This window comes from Notamacropus eugenii, chromosome 1 (assembly GCF_028372415.1).
Source record: "Notamacropus eugenii isolate mMacEug1 chromosome 1, mMacEug1.pri_v2, whole genome shotgun sequence".
NCBI lineage: Eukaryota > Metazoa > Chordata > Mammalia > Diprotodontia > Macropodidae > Notamacropus > Notamacropus eugenii.
Genome location: NC_092872.1, coordinates 307,862,060 through 307,880,595, shown reverse-complemented (window position 1 = coordinate 307,880,595; position 18,536 = coordinate 307,862,060). Strand labels below are relative to the sequence as shown.

General features: G+C 36.4%; 1 protein-coding gene across 5 annotated transcripts in view; it reads right to left on the bottom strand.

Annotated features, from left to right (window-relative positions):
- The window catches only part of SYNE2 (spectrin repeat containing nuclear envelope protein 2), a 416,605-nt gene that overhangs the window by 285,459 nt on the left and 112,610 nt on the right, over positions 1 to 18,536 (bottom strand). For all 5 annotated transcript variants that reach the window (XM_072629431.1, XM_072629430.1, XM_072629434.1 and 2 more), the window contains exons 12-19: positions 13,948 to 14,112; positions 11,916 to 12,028; positions 10,868 to 11,030; positions 9,503 to 9,581; positions 7,682 to 7,869; positions 5,044 to 5,208; positions 4,263 to 4,415; positions 164 to 337 (exon numbers count right to left, since the gene is read on the bottom strand). In XM_072629431.1, the coding sequence (XP_072485532.1) occupies positions 164 to 337; positions 4,263 to 4,415; positions 5,044 to 5,208; positions 7,682 to 7,869; positions 9,503 to 9,581; positions 10,868 to 11,030; positions 11,916 to 12,028; positions 13,948 to 14,112 (1,200 nt within the window). The remainder of the gene's footprint in view (positions 1 to 163; positions 338 to 4,262; positions 4,416 to 5,043; positions 5,209 to 7,681; positions 7,870 to 9,502; positions 9,582 to 10,867; positions 11,031 to 11,915; positions 12,029 to 13,947; positions 14,113 to 18,536) is intronic.

Here is an 18,536-nt window from a genome sequence, read left to right as displayed (position 1 = left end):
TTTCCTAGTACCAGGGCACAAGGTAGTTAGTAAACATTCTGACCATAACATGGCACTGGCTATGAAACACAGGTTTCTTGGAATTTCCGTTATCAACTCTGATCTAAGATGAAATATAAAATTACAGCTGTAAAATGGGCATTTTGCTTTTCTACATTTTTACCTGCAAAGATTCTTCCATGGAAGCTTCCACATAACCTTGTTGCTTGATAAAATCCAGAACAGGTCTGATTTCTGTTTCCCACGTTGCCACTTGACTGATGAATTCTTCCATCTCTTCAAGCACTTGCAGGAGCTCTGTGAACTCTTTAATTACAGCCTCATTTTCTTTTCCAGTCTACAATATGCAAGCAAGAATATGAAAACAAAGCAGTTATATTCATAATTATTCTTTTTCACGTGAATAACTTAAAGCTATCTTTTCAATAGGTGGTCAACAAAATCATGGCTCGCTGGATTTTCTCTACTATGGCTTGGACAAGTACATTCTTGTTTCCTCCTCTTTTCCCTCTTTCAGTTCCCTTTTATAAGTTTTCTTCCTCTATTAGAATGTAATCTCTTTGAGGGCAGGGACTATCTTTCTACCTACATTTGTATTGGCAGCACTTAACACCATGCCTGGCACAAAGTAAGCACTTACTTGTTGGCATACTGAAAAGAGCACAGGCTTTAGAGTCAACAGAGCTAGAAGGTATTTGAACCTTTCTACTTTTAATATTGTCCTAGGGGAGATTGGTCTCCTCATATATCTAGTTTAAGGGATAGTCGTGCCCATTAACTTGGGTTACTTAGGTTAGCATAAGGGAATACCCTGACTACAATACACAATCTAGTTGCAGAGCATTTTTTTAATATCTACCTATTTTCCAAAATGGGATGATACTCTCTTAAATTTGGGGAAAATGATGCTAAGTGTTGGCACACTAGCATAGCAGCTGTGCATTAGAGTATACCAATGTCATTGGCCTTGTGAAGCCCCCCAATCGATCCCTACAGGCAGCAATGAGAGATAATAAAGGGAACACCCAAGGGCTCAGTTACATGGACAAACCAACCTCCGAAGGCTGGGTCTTACAAGAAAGGAATTCAGCAGGGGATTTGTCTCCAGAGAGCCTTCAAAGTTGACAGGTGAAGTCGCAGGATGGAAGGGATTTTAACATTGAGAGAATTTAGACACTGAGGGAATTTGTACAATGGTATTCTAAAGCAGAACAGCAGCAGTTAGCTGATGCAAGCTGTTAATTTGTGACCACGAATCTTGCACTAAAGCAGTGGTATTTCTTACTGAGAGCCTCTTAAGGGTAGGGTCACTGAGTACTGGTGGTCCCAATTAGGCCCTGCCATAAAATCTTATTAGCTGCAAAACTTTGTGCAAGTCTCAGTTAACTTTCTTATCAATTTTTTCACTGTAAAAATGGGAATAATAATATTTGCTCTGGACAGTTGTAAGGAAAGTGTTTTTTAGATATTAAAGCACAATAAAATGTGAATTACTATTACTATTGCACCAGCGGATAGGGTACTGGCCCTGGAGTCACTTTCTAATTGTGTGGCACTAAACAAGTCACTTAACCCTATTTGCCTCAGTTTCTTTATCTGTAAACTGAGCTGGAGAAGGAAATGGCAAACCACTCTGGTATCTTTGCTAAGAAAACCACAAATGGGGACTGAAATGACTCAATAATACACACTGGGGATAATAACAGCACCTGCCTCTCAGGATTGTTGAGAGGATCAAATGATATAATATTTGTGAAACATTTAGCATGGTGCCTGGCACACAGTAGGCACTCTATAAATGCTTATTCCCTTCCCCTACTAATGAGCTCCCTGGTAGTTAATATCTGCCACTTCCACTATGGCTGTGAAATTGCTTTCTATGAGACATATTTCCAAAAAATGTAATAATTATACTTAATCGGTAGAATCTTCTACTAAATTCCTCACATAGCATTAAAGAATAAAATATAGAAATTCATATTATCTTTGGCTTAATCTATGCTAGAGGTCAGATGTATGGAAGTTAGAGGAGCACCTGCAGTACGTTGTGTAATTATTCTTCTCGAGTCACCTGCTCTTGGTACATAAATCCTCAGGCAATCAGGTACACTGCTAAACTAATCTCTTTCAACTAGTTGTCTCCCATGTATACATCAAAATTATACAAGACTTCTTGAAAGATATAGCCACAGAGATAACCATATTTAGGTATCTACTCATCATTAATATATCAGCTGAGGTATAAAACAAGGAGATGTATGGTCACCAAGTTATTCAACAGTGTCCTAGAGGATATTAATTACAAAGACCAAAGTGAAGAGGGTTTATCCATTAGTTCATCCCTTAGTGATGTTACTGTGTGAAAGTGGACAATAATAACTTCAAGGTGACCCTGGGTTCTTAATAATACACATTCTCATAGCACTCTAACCTTTACAACAAATTTATAAGGTAGGTAGTAGAAGTAGTCTGAGGTTTGTTCTTGCAGATGAGAAAATTAATGCCCAGACTTAAGGTCACCAAAGAGATTGAACCTGAAGAATTTCAACCTTATTGCTATAATAAAGTTACCCTAGTTGAACTCAAGTTCTGACGGGTCCTGTGGAGCAAAAGGAGGTAGCTAGGTGGTGCAGTGGATAGAGTGCTGGGCCTGGAATCAGGAAAACATATCTCCCTGCATTCAAATCTGGCCTCAGACTTACCAGTCATGGGATCCTGGGCAAATCACTTAACTCTGCCTCAGTTTTCTCATCTATAAGTTGAGCTGGAGAAGGAAATGGCAATCCACTCTAGTATCTTTGCCAAGAAAATTCCAAAGAATCAGACATGACTAAAACAACTGAATAACACCAAGTAAAAAAAGTTTTGGGTACAGTATCAACAACAGCCTGGGGTCCAAAATAGCTAATTTCAAGAAAGGCTCCTCATCTGAACATTGAATACCTTATTATAATTTTGATTTGACCAGAGCAATTAATGAAATTTCTATTAAGACATGGATGAGTTTCAATCACATATTTTTAGAAGTACTAAAGTATATTTGAAAGATACTTAATATGTCCTGAACACATTTTATTCCCTTTTCCATTTTCAATTTAATTACCTAATTTCATTCTCTCAATAAGTTATGAGGGAGCTATATAGAACTGGTATTATTATTTTCATTTCACAGACTAAGAAGCTAAGGCATTCGGGTTGCCTAAGTCCACTCAGTAAGTTTCCATTAATTAGTAATAATTAGAGTAAAGTAGAAATCAATACCTTAGTGTCTGTAAAACTGAACAAGACTTTAATAAAAAAGGTATTGAGAGCACTGTCATTATGCGTACAGCTGCAGGTGATTATCAGAGGTAGAGAAAGATAAAGGCAGGAGCAAAACCAGTAGATAAGAAAAGCCAGCAGGCTCCTGGAGCTCGAATGCCACCAGCTATCATTATCTGCTCCATCTAAATCTGATCCCTTGGCTCAAGAGCTACTGTTCACATTCTTTAATTTTCCTTTTCCATAAACCCTACACTCACTTTCTTATTTCTTTTCATCAAGGCAGATCTTAGTATGATTTCCAAGACTCCCAATGGCAGGAAAGTTGTTGCCCAAATTCCGGTTAAGTGAATAACTCAATGTCTTTCCAGGGAACTCTTTATGTTTGAATTTTTTTCTGCCTTTCCAGGCATGTATCCATAGTGATATATCCAACAATGTTTATCAAAGAAAGATGACAGGAGTAATTATTCTTATCATTTAAATTGACCTATGATTTCAATGGTACAGGGTCAAAGAAAGTCAAGAAATTCCCTTAGCACCTGCTTTACAACATCACATACGTAGTATATGTCAGAGATAGGTTTTGAACCCAGGTCTTTTTGACACTAAAGCTCACACAGCCATGTTGCTGCTACTGTTCAGTTGTTTCAGTCATGGTCAATTCTCTGTGACTGCACTTGGGTTTGTTAGGGGGCTTTTGGCAAAGATAATGGATTGGCTTGACATGTCCTTCTCCAGCTCATTTTACAGATGAAAACTGAAGCAAACAAGGTTAAGTGACTTGCCAAGGTTCCCACAGGTAGGGTCAGACTAGATTTGAACTTAGTTCTTCCTGATTCTGGGTCCAGTATTCTATACAGTTGCTTGCTATTTTGTTATCATTCTCATCCTTGCTAATAATAAAAATCCACGTTATGACACTGTTAAAAAATATTCTCTTTTATCTAAATTAAACCTATACACTCCTGAAAGGCATTTTCAAAATTTCTGTATTTTACCTTTAAATGCTGAATGTGCTTCCTAAGGGTTTCCGTTGAAATATCTGTTGAACCACCATAAGAAGTTAAGTTTTCTTCCAAAGGTAGCTCAGTATTTCCAGTAATATCAAGACTGGGTTGTTCCTGTTCTTGAGTAAAATGCAGTTTCATCTCCTATTAAAAAATTATTGGCATAATTATTTTATCTTCATTTTGTTTATTTTTTTAACTAACACATTTTGTTAAAATAAAAAGTCTCCTAAGTTATAGGTGCTGGCATATACAAAAAATGCTTTTTACATTCTACCACTAATGGTTTTTGAAAAGGAAAGTGATATATATTATATAAACAGCCATGCTGAAAGTTGTCCTGGAGTGGGGAGACATTGAGAATTCAATAAATATAGTAATTTCAGTAGGTGAATAAGGAAATTTTTATGATGGTCTAGTGAAAAATGAGAGCCAAAACTAGGGTGGAAGGTAGTATAAATGAAGGTGAGGAAAGGATGAATGAGATACTGTGGAGATAGAATCCAGAGTTCCTGGCAACCAATTGGATATAAGAGACAAGAGAGAGGAAAGAGTTTTTAAAATGGCTCTGCATTTTCAAGAATTCTATCATCTTCCCAGTCACCCTGATATTATTAACAAAAACAAAGAGGTAAGGAAGAAGAAAAGATTTTGTAAGGAGCAGGGTGGTAGGCATGGAAAAGGAAAAGGATAGAGATAATTTTAATAAAAATTCTCACATCATTAATTTCAAATACAATGCTATATAACACAAAGTGGTTTCATGACTTACAAACTGTGTTTTCTTAATGAATTTTGCCCATCTTTTATTAAGTCTTTTCAGTTCCTTATTAATAGACAATCCAACTTGTTGGTTACTGACATCAATTAAAAATTTTCCAACCTCATTTACAGTACTAAGTACTGAATTCCAACTTGCTAGTGTCTCAAAAGGAATCTGCAAAACATAAAAGAATAATTGGATGAAATGATCTTTGGCCTTCTGATAACCAATCCCCTTTGCAGACTGATTTTTTGACTAGGTAAAAGGGACCATCCTTTGCCTCCTTTTTTACCTAGCCTTAATCACTGAATGGGCACTGCCTTAGTCAAACTGGGACCTGTTAGAGATCTTAACTTAAGAAGTCCAAGGTCTCCCACTACATCCAGGGCCATCTCCAGTCATCTTGATCTATATCTGGCCACTGGACCCAGATGGCCATGGAGGAGAAAGTGAGGCTAGTGACTTTGCACAGCCCTCCCTCGCTTAAATCCAATTCACTTTCACATCTTGGCATCACCTCCCTGATGTCATTTTCATGGTCCTCTTTGAGAAGAAAGGACAAACAACAGCTAGAACTATAAAGTACTTTAAGGTGTGCAAAGAAACCAACTAAAATTTTAATGATGATGATGCTGATGATAATAGTTAAAATTTACACAGTGCATTAAGGTTTGTAAATCATTTATAAATATTATGTTTTTTCCCCTCACAACCCCAGGAAGTAAATGCTATTATTATCCCTATTTTACAGATGAGGAAAATGAGCCTGAGAGATAGTTGATTTGCCCAGGGACACAAAGTTAAGAAAGTATCTGAGACAGAATTTGAAGTCAGGTCTTCCTGAATCCAAATTCAGAACTCTATCCACTGTACCACTTAACCTTCTTCCAAAAAAACTGTTAAGTAGATGAAATTTTTCTTCAATGCAGTCTTAACCCCCCATTAAACATTCTTCTCTCTTGTTTCCCCCAGGTCCCAAGTGGCTCACTTATCTCTCATTCTCACAAAGCCTTAGTCTCAGCAAGATGCCACTGTTGGAAAGCATCTGATAATTACTTCTAAGGTACTCATATTTCTTTAAGATGTTATCCCTTCCAAGTTACAGTTATCCCTTACACATTGCAGGAGTTAGGTCACAGCATCCCCTTGATCTAAAAAAATTCACATAAAATTTCTGGGCCCTCTAGTATGAAGGGAGGGTATGAAGGGGGGCCCTCTGATATGAAGTCTTAATATTTTCTTTTTTCTTTTATGGAGTGTTTACAGTATTAAAAGATGAAATATATTGATATTATACATATATTTTATGCATTTCTGAGTTTCTAAACTTTTTCTGTGTTATCTGCTAGCCTTCATGTGTCTTCTAAAGCTTCCACAAAACTCCCCCAAAATTTCCATTTAATTTTTTATGCTGACCCATGATATACCAAAATGGTTATGTATCAAGACTGTTATATATCAAAACTGTGATGCAGAAATTCGAGATGTGGAAGAGATAGCTATATGTACATTTTAATAGGAGAGTATTAGAGAGGGGAAAATGATCACTACCCCCAAAGAAAGGATTCCTAATGATAGAATTCTAAGCACCATAACAAGCAGTGAGGTAGGAATATCTGTAAAGTGGCAACCATACTTAGTGGCCATCCAATCACACCATTTAAGTAATTACAACCTTTACTCAGTTATAAGACTGCCTACAAATAACATAGTATGAGTATACTAATAACTCCCAAACTGCTCAACCACACTCCTTACAAACTATTTTATCTTAAAAATAGTCTCGTTTCTTTTGAACGATTTAACTTTTTGGAAAAGTCGGCTCAAACTCATGATGACTGACTCCAAATAATTTCTGACTTCAAGGGATTAACAATATCCCTCTTCAGTCAAGAGAAGTAAATTGTTTCTAAATTACTTCACCAGTATTGGGTCAGAGGGTCTGCACGGGGAAGGGAAATCAATGTAGATCGTTATAAGAACTGAACACAAATAGCAAAAAGAACATTAATTTAAAATAGAAATAACTTTATCAGCACCACTACCTCCTCCACATCAATAAGGCTAAAATGAATTTTGATCAAATTGTAGAAGATCAGAGCTAAAAGAGAAATAAAGGATCACCTCCTCTAACTTCTCTTTTACAACATGAGCCTCAGAGAGGAACAGAGAGACAAAGACACAGAGCCAGTTAGTCAGAAAACTTGGATTTAAACCCAGGCTTCCTGACTCCCAATGCAATGATCTTTGTACCATGCCATATTGTATTATGCCATATTGTCTCCCCCAACAGTTTACAATCACTCCCAAAATTTTGGAGGGTTGAATTGAATTTAAATTCGATTTTAAAATGAAACTTAATTAAAACCATTTATTTATCTTAAATGTGCCTATAAAATCAATCCAATTCACCAATCCCCATTCAAAGAAGAAGACAAAAATGTCTCAGAAAATAACACTAAGGAGAAAATGTTCCATTGACCATGTAGGTTTGAAGGAAGACAACATTTCCCAACTACAGGTAAACCTTCTAAGAAGGGTTTCCCTACACATGCCTGCTTCTAACTCTGAAAACTCCTGTTCCTGAGTCTGAGAGTCAAAATCTTTAATAAAAGCAAAAAGTCTTAAGTTAAGAGAGAAAATGTACCTGTTTTGGATGTTCTTTCCTTGATTCTTCCAACCAAGTCTTGAGTGAATGAAGGTTCTCTGTATATGTAGCCCAAGATGACAAAACTTTTTGCAGTGTGGATTTTATATTATACATGCATTTTCTACACATGGAAATCTGAGATTCCACCATCTTAAACTGCTTGCTAATGTTCTGAGGATCTCCAGCTATGATATTTAATAAAAGAATCTTAAAAATCTTTAAAAAATTAAAAGAATCTTTAAAAGAATAAAAGAATCTTAGAAAACATGATAGTATGACCAAAAGACTTTAATCAGACAAATTTGTTCAAATATGGGAAAGACAAAATTAAATATGAATTATAATATTACCTAGAAAATATTTTATTTGAATTATATATTTATCATGTATATATATACATGCATATGTGTTTGTGCAAAATTTTCTTGTATATAAAGAATACCTATTATTTAGATAAATTTATGGTACTTTCAGAATGTGTTAGTTCATATATGTGAGTTTGCCAGAAATTCAGATCATAAATCTTTTATAACTTGGGAAATAATTTCCAAGAGTTCCTAGAGCCTATATCATTTATAACTCTGTGACCACCTGGTAATGAGCCTCTCTGATGTTTTTTCAGGCTGGTCCTCAGGACACAGAGTCAAAGTCTATGACCTGGCCCATATTCAAAGTTTTTCTAGTTTATTAAGCGTCACCAGAGCTTACATTCCTCTGTGTTAGCCTTCAAAAACTCAAGGTCATCTCTATAATGAGACATTGTACTGGGCCATCACTAGAGCATTTTGAGATAAAACATGACAAAAATAAAATATTCTATTTTTAAGACTTATTTTATTATTCCCTTTTTTCATCTCTTCACAATCATTTTCTACCCACCTTCTGTTCCAAGCTGAATCTTTCACTGTGATTTTAAAAAGAACAAGCAAAACTAGCCAATACCATGATGTCATACGACAATGGATATAGTATTCTATGTATTAGTTGTGCCCTAACTCTCTCGTATGAGGGAGTTAGGCATGGAATATGAAAAAAACTAAAAAAAATTAAGGTCCCAAAAAACAATGAAACATTATTTGTTTTCTGGCACCTTAATTTATTTTCAGTTTCTCAGAATTGTTCTTTTAGAGAGCTTTTCATTTTCACTGCAGCAATTGTATAAATTGTTCCTTTGGTTCTGCTTATTTTGCTTTGTATCAGTGATAGGAATCTTTCCATAATTCTCTAAATTCCTCATGTTAGTGATTTCTTTTTGCACAATAATATTTTATTTCACTTGTTTACTATAGCTTTTTTCAGCCATTCCTCAACTGATGGGGATTCACTTTGTTATGATGCTGTCAGAAAGAGTTTGTCATATAATAGTCCCTTTTTTCCTGTCTTTTACTTCCTTCAGGTAGCTAGTTGCCCAGTAGTGGAATCACTTGGTAAAAGGGTAGGGACAATTTAGTCATTTTGAAATATAATTTTCAATTCAATATTTCCAGGACAAAATTATATAGTAACTTCAGTTATATAATATAATCATGGAAAAACAGGGACCCTGTGATTAACTATTATTAACAATCATGGCTGCAGGGAATAGATAATAAAGACAATTCCCCCCTCATGGTAGAGAAGTGGAAAACTAAAGATACAGAACATTACAAATGATTTGTTTATTACATTACTTATTTTGGCTTTAATCTTTTTTTCTTTGTTACTCTGAAGGATTCAATAATGGGTATTCTGGGAAAGAACTATAATGTAAAAACAAAAGATTACCATAACACTCTAAAAATCAAATAAAGATATAATAAATCACTTGCATTATCTTACCTAAATTCTTGGTCATTGTTTCACATTTTTGAAAAGAGCTTTCAAGTTGAGTTAGGAGCTCCTTTTCTTCAATAAATTTCTGCCCATACCCAAAAGAAGAAAAAGAGATTTACATAAATAAAAATACTTAAATAAAATAAGCAAGAAAAGAGAAAATGACAAGAAAAGAGAAAATGTGAATATCTTTTATACTTAACTGCATAAAATTCAACTGAGAGAAATAAGTGATAAAGTCTTCATAATTAATACTATCATTTGGGGCAAAATAAGATAGTGGAAGCTTAGTTATGGACTAAGATAATACATACATAAATTAGTTGAATTACTGGAAAATATTAATTTATAAACTTGTCAAGAAGCTGCTACATTTTATAAACATGAACGCTAAATGTCAACAAGTTTTACAGCCATTTCAAATGCTCGTTATTTTAGAAATATGTGTCATTTTCATAGTCTTCATTTGGAACAATATTATTGAGCTAGCCTACAGATAAATAGTCCTTTACATATATTATTTCACTTGATCCTCACAACAACCATATAGATGCTTTTTTATCAACATTTTTTCAGATGTGGAAACTAAGGCTGAGAGGAATTAAGTGACTTGCCTACAGTCATACAGTTGGAGTCCAAAGAAGTATTTGAACTCAGGTATTCCTGACTCCAAGTACAAGATCCTATCCACTGTGCCACCTAGCTAGCTGTAATTATAGGGACTTCAAAATGGATATCATGTTTTAAATCTAAAATACATTTTTAAAATAATCATTAATCAAAGTATCCCACTTTTCCAACACAGGTAAATTCTATTATCATCCTATCCATATTTCAAGGCTGGGATCATACTGGTAGTAGGACCTTCGGGACAGGTTGATTCTGAAGCTGTTGAAATTGTTGAGCCAGTACATAGTGGAGGGTATAGCCATCAGTCTAAATGCAAATAGGACCTAAAAACTTTGGGCAGATTTGTGTTTAATGGCCCAAGCAGGGGTAGTCCAGATTTGAAGCTACTCAGATCATAGTTACTCAGACTGCATTTATTTATAAGCAATGGTTCAATTCTAGGCAAAGAGTAAAAGACAAATGTAAACAAAATGAGAATTGGGGACACAGGAAAAGAAGCCAGGACAATGTAAGTTGATTAGGAAGGAGGCAAAAAAGATAAGATCGAGGGAGGGGCATCACAATGATGCTTTGACTAACTCAGCTTAACAAACTCCGAGGAAGTGCCTATTCTAGACAATAGAGCAAAAACAATTTCTACATGAAGAGGTTTGAACTCAAAAAATAAGTGCTAATTCCTGTCAATAAGGAGATCAAAAATAAAGACAGGCTGACCAAGTCAGACCATAAAATTTAACTTACATGCCAGTCTCCCAACAATAACTTTACAGATTCCTGGGTCCCATATTTGATATTCCAGAGATTCAATTTTGATTTCACTTCCTCTATTAAACCCAGGACAGAGCACAAGTAGTAGTGAAATTCTAAAAGTGCAATGAAGTTGGTCCCCATAATATTGTGGAATCTGGAAAATAAGACAGCCTTTAGGATTTACTTTTAATTTTCCTGACATAATGAAATATCTATCCACAAAAGAAAACCCAAACCATTGGCTATTAAAAAAAAATTAAAACCCAGAGATATAAAAGCTCCCATTCAAATGGTGAAAAATTGTAGCATAAAAATATTTTAAATGTTACAAAAATCATCCCTACTGCCAGAAAATAAAGCAAACATTTCCAAATTGGAAGTATTTGCCACAGAATGTTTTCTAAAGAAACATGCACTTTGGCTAAGATACGTACTAATAAAACAAAAAATCTTCCAAACACTGCCATATTTGGAAAATGTCAGTCAATAAACATTTACTAAGTGCCTCCTATGTATCAGGCACTGGACTTAGCACCAGGCATGCAAAAAGAGGCAAAAAAATAGTCTTTGCCTTCAAAGAAATTATAATCTAATGAGGACACAACATACAAATATACATGTACAAACAAGCTGTAGTATTTAGAAAAATATTGTCAAACATTTGTGTAGTCAAAATTTGAATATCTGGCATATGGAAATAATTGTATTATTCAAGCTAAACTTATTAACATATTAGTAAGTTTTAATATGTAGAGAAAACAAATGTACTGTGGAGAATTCATATCAGCTTAAGAGATTCCAGGATGTACTGGCATGGCATAAGACCACATTTATACAAATCTTTAAAGTAGTATCTTTAAAATCGCTTCAAAAAATCAACTCCACACTTTAATTTAGTGGCACACAAGGAGTACACTTATCAGAAATTGGACCCAAATCAGTCTATCCTCTGTTGTCTCTACAAGTCCCTAAGCCCTTAACAGTGCCAAAGGGCTCGTAAATCACATTGCCAGATGGGAAATGCTAGAATTTCTACCACCTCCTTTTCATTTCCTCCAGTTTATCAGGTGGGACCATGGGCATTTGTTGCTCATCTTTATTCTCAAATGTCAAGAGGCTGTTCAAGTGACGATCAAAATCATCCATCAGACTCTGCAAAGAAAACAATCATGGTATAAACCAGGGCTGGCAACCAGATACTGTAACTGAGGACTTTTAATCTCACTTCCAGGAAACATGACATCATTTCCAGATAACCATTTAAGCTTTTCTTTTGGCCACTAGAGAGACTGAAAAGTGAAAGTAAAATCTTGCAAGTAAATGTTTTCCTCTTAATTTGACTGAGTGCAATTCAGTCACAAGTGATGGAAATTGAAAACTTCTACAACAAACCACATTTTTTTTTCTTTGATGAAAACGTGAGTTTCCCTTCTGGCGGAAATTTTCTGGTATGCTTTTCATTTCAATGCAGGTCCAAGTGCTACAGATTTACTTATTTTCATAATAAATATTTACCTCTCACCATCATAATATAATTATGCATTTACTTTAATTTATTTATAGTTACAATTTATATTTAATGAAGCTAGTATTTATATAGCACTTTAAAGTTTGCATAGCACCTTTTACATGTGTTATCTCATTTGATTTTTTTTATGATTCAGAAAAAATGCCTTGAAACCATAAATTTTTTTAGTCTCTATAGCTGCTTTAACATTGCTCTGGAATTTTTTTTCTTACTTCAGTGTCAATTATCCTATTGCTTAATGAGAGCTGCTACTTGGGTCAGCTTTCAAATTCTAGTAACTGATGCCCTTGGCTTCCATTGTTGACTCAGAGTATGGGATCTGGAGTCAAGAGGAGCTAGGTTCAGATATCACCTCTGGTACTTGCTAGCTGTATGACCGTGGACAAGACATTCACCTCATCTATAAAATGGGGGTAGACATACCTGTACTGCCCACTAGACAGGGCTGTAGTAAGACTCAAAAGAGACAACTGATGTAAAGCATTTTACAAACTTTAAAGTTCTAGCTAGACAATTTCCCCAGTCTTTGTGCAGTTTGGGCTTTTGGAATATCCTGCATAAATGTCAGCTATTAGCATAATTATTGGGCCATCTGCATATGTGTGCACCCACAATCCAAATGAGTACAAAAAACTGAGATGACCTGACCACACTGCTACTTACAATCTGAACCCTGACCCTCACCTCTTGGTGGTCCCCTCTCAGACTCTGTCATGATTCCTGATTTTGATTTGGCTTCCACTAAAGACATTGCATACTTCCTCTTCAACTTTAGTTCTAACACTTAGGATCATAGATTGAGAACTCAAAAGAATGTTAGAGGTCATTAAGTCCAAACCCTTCATTTTACAAATGAGAAAACTGAGACTAGAGAGGTAAAATTGCTTTCACAGAGAACCACAGTAAGTTAAGTGTCTGAAGCAGGATTTGAACTCAGGTCTTCTTAACTCCAGGGGCCGCTAGGTGGCACAGTAGATAAAGTACCAAGCCTGGAGTCAGGAAGACTCATTTTCCTGAATTTAAATCTGACCTCAGACACATATCTGTGTGACCCTGGGCATGTCACTTAACCCTGTTTGCCTCTGTTTCCTCATCTGTACAATGAGCTGGAGAAGGAAAGGGCAAATCATTCCAGCACCTCTGCCAAGAAAACTCCAAATGAAGTCACAAAAAGTCAGACACAACTGAAAATCACTTAACTCCAAGTCCACTACTCCACATTGCCCATCCCTGTCCTGAATCTGGACCTTGACATCTGCTTCTATGATTGTGACCCAATCCCTGGATGGGAATTTCTCAGCTATAATCCCTTCCCTCCTCCCAACACCTAATTCCTAAATGGCGAAGGCTCAATCAGCACCCTCTATGAACCAGTCACAATTCTAGACCCTAGGATAAATAGATTACCATCCCTTAGAAAGAAATGGACCCAATTGTCACAAAAGATTATCTTTAACAGTGCATCTCCTTCCTAGGATAAAGTGTCATTCAAGAAAAATGTCTCTAAAAATGTTCCTTTACTTTCTCTTTTTGCTTTACCAACCTTAAATGAATTGATTCTTTCTTTGATTACGATCATGGCTTGACTATAATCCTGGGAATCTGGTAAATCCTCTGCCATAAGATGTTCGATTTCTTGGAGCCAGACTTCAATTTGATCCAGGGGTGTGGGCAGGATTTGATCCAGCTTTGCACTCCATTCATTAATCTTAAAGAGAAAAGAGAATTATTCATCATTGGTGTTCCACCACTAATTATTCACTTAGAATGACCAAGTAGAACTTACAAGGTTTTCTGAAAAGCAGCTCAAATAAATGTAATTTTATTAATGACATAGGTTGAATATTTTCTGAAATTCTAAAGATCACTTAGCATCTGAAAGTGATTTTTTTTAATTGCTCAAAGTTAAAGTTCTCTGTTAAACTCATCAAGGATTATAAGTATCTGTGTATATGTCATATAAGGGCAGCTAGGTGGCTCCATGGGTAGAGTACCAAGCCTGGAAGCAGAAAGTCTTATCTTCCTGAGCTCAAATCTGGCCTCAGACATTTACTAGCTCTCTAGCAAGTCATTTAACCCCATTTGCCTCAGTTTTCTCATCTGTAAAAAGAGCTGAAGAAGGAAATGGTTAACCACTCCAGGATCTTGGCCAAAAAAATCTCACACGGGGTCATGAAGAGTTTAACACAACTGAACAGCTGTATCCTCCCATTTGATTGTGAGGACTCAGGTACAAATACTAATTCCTTCACCTGGTAAGTTTGGTGAATGTAAGAATGTCATTTAACGTGTTTGAGCTCCAGTTTCCTGGAAAATAAAGTAGAGATAATAATGCTTATAGTACCTATTTACCTCAACAGATTACTGTGAAGAAAGTATTTTATAAACAGTAGAATGTTATGAGGAGTCAGCTAGGTGGCTCAGGGTATAGAGTGCTGGGTCTGGAGTCCGAAAGACCTCAGTTCAAATTCATCCTCAGACACTTCCTAACTATGTGACCCTGGGCAAGTCACTTAACCTCTGTTTTCCTTAATGCACTAAAGAAGAAAATAGTACACCATCCAAGGATGTTTGCAAGAAAATCCCATGGAAAGCATTGCTGTGCTAGGGTCACAAAGAGTCTGATACAACTGAACGACAAAAACACAGCTGTAAGAATGTATGCTATTAGTATATGGTAAAAACTAAGACCAAATTTTCTACTCTCATTTTGGTAATATCACTTTGACATTTGTCTCAACTCACCGTAAAACATATACATGTTGGTAACACAGTAAAATCATACTTGGGGCAGTCTTAAACCGTGTTTAAATATTTACAATGACTCTTCATTCTAGTAAGGACTTTGCTATTTACCGGCAGAATCTAAATATTTGCATTCCTGAATTGCTGAACTGGAAAAATATCTAAAAGGCACTGAAATTCAGCTGGGTCATGATTTAGACACTGAACGCATCTCATTCTGCCATACTTGAGAAAAGGGGCATGCTAGAAGCTTAAATACTGACTGTCGGTACTAGTGTCAGGACTCACTACACTGGCAGGTGGTAATGAGGAGGGATGTGTCCATTGCAGAAATCTCTGCCCCCTCCCATGTTGCTGTTTTTAGTGACCTTTTTTAGTGACCTTTTAAAACCTGATTAGACTATGAGAAGTACCATATGTAGTAGGCAAAGAGCTAAACTTGAAGTCAGGAAGACCTGGACTCCAGACCTGACCCAGATACTAACTAGCTGCATGCCCCTGGGAAAAAAAAATCACAATCTCTATGCTCCAATTTGCTCATCTGTAAATAAAAATAATAATAGCCACAGTTTATATAGCACTTTATATCTATTATTTCATCCAATCCTCACAACAATCCTGGACGGTAGGTGCTATTATTATACCCATTTTATAGAATAAGAATGAAATTAAAGCTCACAGGCAGAGTACCCTGCCCAGGGGTACACAGCTAGTATTGTTCTGAATCAGGATTAGAACTCAGATCCTCCTAACTTTATCCACTGGGTCACCTAGCTGCTTCAGTAAAATCACTGTGTTGGACTTGATGACCTCTAAAGTACCTTCTTAGGGTCCCTGGGTAGTTAGGTAGTAGAATGGTTAGAGTGCCAGTCCTGGAATCAGAAAACTTGAGTTCAAATTAGGCTTCAGGCACTTACTAGCTGTGTAACCCTAGGCAAGTCATTTAACCCTGTTGCCTCAGTTTCCTCATCTGTAAAATGAACTGGAGAAAGAAACAGCAAACCACTCCCAAGAAAACCATAAGTGGGGTCACCAAGAGTCAGACACGACTGAAACAACTCGACAACAACAACAGAAGTCCCTTCCAGCCCCAAATCTATGATCAGATCTCTAAGACCTCAGCAAAAGTTGAAATATCTGGATAAAGATTTCAACCTCCCATTTATTACTCCTGTTAGATCATTTTTTATTCTTCAGTGGATTTCTAGGAAAAAAAAACGTTTAGTTATAAAGTTGTAAAAAGTATTGGAGCAACACAATGAACCAAATACAAATGCCTTTCATTCATTCATTCAGATCATCCATGTATGTATAAACTTTACTGAGCATATTCTATTCAATTCAACGCAATAAGCATTTACTGGGTACCTACAATGTACAAAGCACTGTATTAGGTTATGGGAATATAAAACAAGTGCCCCGCCTCCTCGCCCCTCAAAAGTCCCTACCCTCAGGAAGCTTACATTCTACCAAAAAAACACAAAATCAGTACAAAAAGTAAATAAAATATCATTTGAAGTGGTGAAAAAACTAACAACCAAGGAGGAAGAGGAGCTTCCTATGGATGTCAACATCTGAGTTAAACAAAAGTGAAAAGAAAGATTCGAAGAGACAGAGGTAAAGAGTAACCAGGCACAGGAAATAACTCACTTATACAGCAGTACAGTGAAGGCGAGAGGATGCTAACTCATGGAAACAGAAAGTGGGTCAGTTTGGCTGCAGCACAGACTGGAGAAGATAATCATATGTAGTAAGTCTAGAAAGATAAGTTGGAGCAAGATTGTTGCATCTGTGCTTCTTTCTAGATACAAATGGGAACCACCAATGATTGTTGAGTAGGGAACCACAAAGATCCTTGTGCTTTCAGAAGAATATCTGAGCACCTTGTAGAGGATGGATGCAGTTAGATGGCATGCTGAGCAGTCAGTCAGTAGTCAACAAACACTAAGATAGTACCTGACACAAAGATAGTGTTTAATATGTATCCTTCGTTGCCCAAGAAGACCATGCCATCAGAGAAATGATGACATGACTTGCACTTGACTTTGTTTTGAGTGAGGGAGGGCTGTGCAGGTCACCAGCCTCACTTCTCCTCCAGAGCCATCTGAATCTAGTGACCAGATATTCATCAGGATGACTGGAGATGACCCAGGATGAGGCAGTTGGGGTTAAGTGACTTGCCCAAGGTCACACAGCCAGTGAGGGTCAAGTGTCTGAGGTGAAATTTGAACTCAGGTCCTCCTGACTCCTGCCCTGGTGCTCTATCCACTGCACCCCCTAGCTGCCCCTTGGTGTTTAATAAACGTTTAACAGACTAACTGACCACTGGGTAGGGTGCCAGTGTTGAAGGCAGGAAGGCCTTTGTACAAAACCTCATTTACTAGCTGTGTGACCCTCAGCAAATCATTTAATTTCTTTTGACCTTAATTTCCTCATATGTAAAATGCAAACGATAGTAATATCTAACTCACAGAGGAACTGTAAATATTAATTGAGACAACATAAGCAAAATGCTCTGTACCCATGCTGGGCACCTAGGTTACAGTAGATAGAGTACCCAGCCTAGAGTCAGGAAGACCGGAGTTCAAATCCAGCCTCATAAACACATACTGGCTGTGTGATCCTGGGCAAGTCACTTAACCCTGTTTGCCTTAGTTTCCTCATCTGTAAAATGAGCTGGGGAAGGAAATGGCAAATCACTCTGGTATCCTGGCCAAGGAAATCCCAAATGGGATCATGAAGAATTGGCCATGGCTGAAAAACACTGAACAGCAAAATAAATGCTAGTTAGGATAGGGTTCTTTATTTTTTGTAATTAGGCACTTTGGGAGACATTATATTCCAAGCAACTGAGTTACCATTCACCAGACTTAATAAATAATATTCAAATGACATCAATGAGCTACCTTAAAAATGCCATGATTACAAAGAAATTGTTTATTCATCTGGAGGAGTTAGGAAATCCAGTAAATCCTGGATTACTGACCAGATTACTGATTAGAAAGGAGATTTTTGTGGAAGGATCAAAATCTAAGATTCTAAAAATTAATGAATTTTAAAGAAAGTTTGCTATCACCTCAATGTCACATCTAAAAAACATGTAACCTAAAATTTTACAATCATAGAAGCCTAGTGCTGGAAAAGGTGCTAGAGCTCATCTAGTTCAACAATCTCAATTACCAAATGAGGAAATTGAGACCTAGAAAGGGGAAGTGGCTCATTCTAATTCACAAAGCTAGTTAATTCAGGTCCTTCAACTCTCATTTAGTTTTTTTTCCACGAACCCATGCTGTTTTTGCTAAAGCAAAGACACAATTTTATTCTTCTTGATTACTAGAATGCACAACTCATTTTAGTACAACAGTAATTTGCACTACATTTTATCGT